Raw genomic sequence first — 236 nt, forward strand, 5'->3', positions numbered from 1 at the left:
GGGCTTGGAGCAGCCTGGGCTGGTGGGAGGTGTCCCTGCCCATGCAGGGGGTGGGACTGGATGATCTTTATGCCCTTTTCCTACCCAAACAATTCCATGATGCTACGATGTCCCCCATCTGCTCTCTCCCTAGAAGGGGAAGAGGTGTGTACGGACCCCACGGCCACGCCAGAGCCTCCACTTCGAGTTCTCAGGCTGCACCAGCACCCGTTCCTACAGACCCAAGTTCTGTGGCA

At 59.3% G+C, this 236-nt stretch overlaps 1 protein-coding gene across 1 annotated transcript in view; it reads left to right on the forward strand.

Annotated features, from left to right (window-relative positions):
* LOC104398184 (connective tissue growth factor-like) overlaps window positions 1-236 on the forward strand; it is a 13,729-nt gene that overhangs the window by 12,965 nt on the left and 528 nt on the right. Inside the window, 1 exon segment of the mRNA XM_010008240.1 lies at window positions 134-234. Within this exon segment, the coding sequence (XP_010006542.1) occupies window positions 134-234 (101 nt within the window).

The sequence above is a fragment of the Chaetura pelagica genome, unplaced genomic scaffold (genome assembly GCF_000747805.2).
Source record: "Chaetura pelagica isolate M959 unplaced genomic scaffold, ChaPel_1.0 scaffold840, whole genome shotgun sequence".
Taxonomy (NCBI): domain Eukaryota; kingdom Metazoa; phylum Chordata; class Aves; order Apodiformes; family Apodidae; genus Chaetura; species Chaetura pelagica.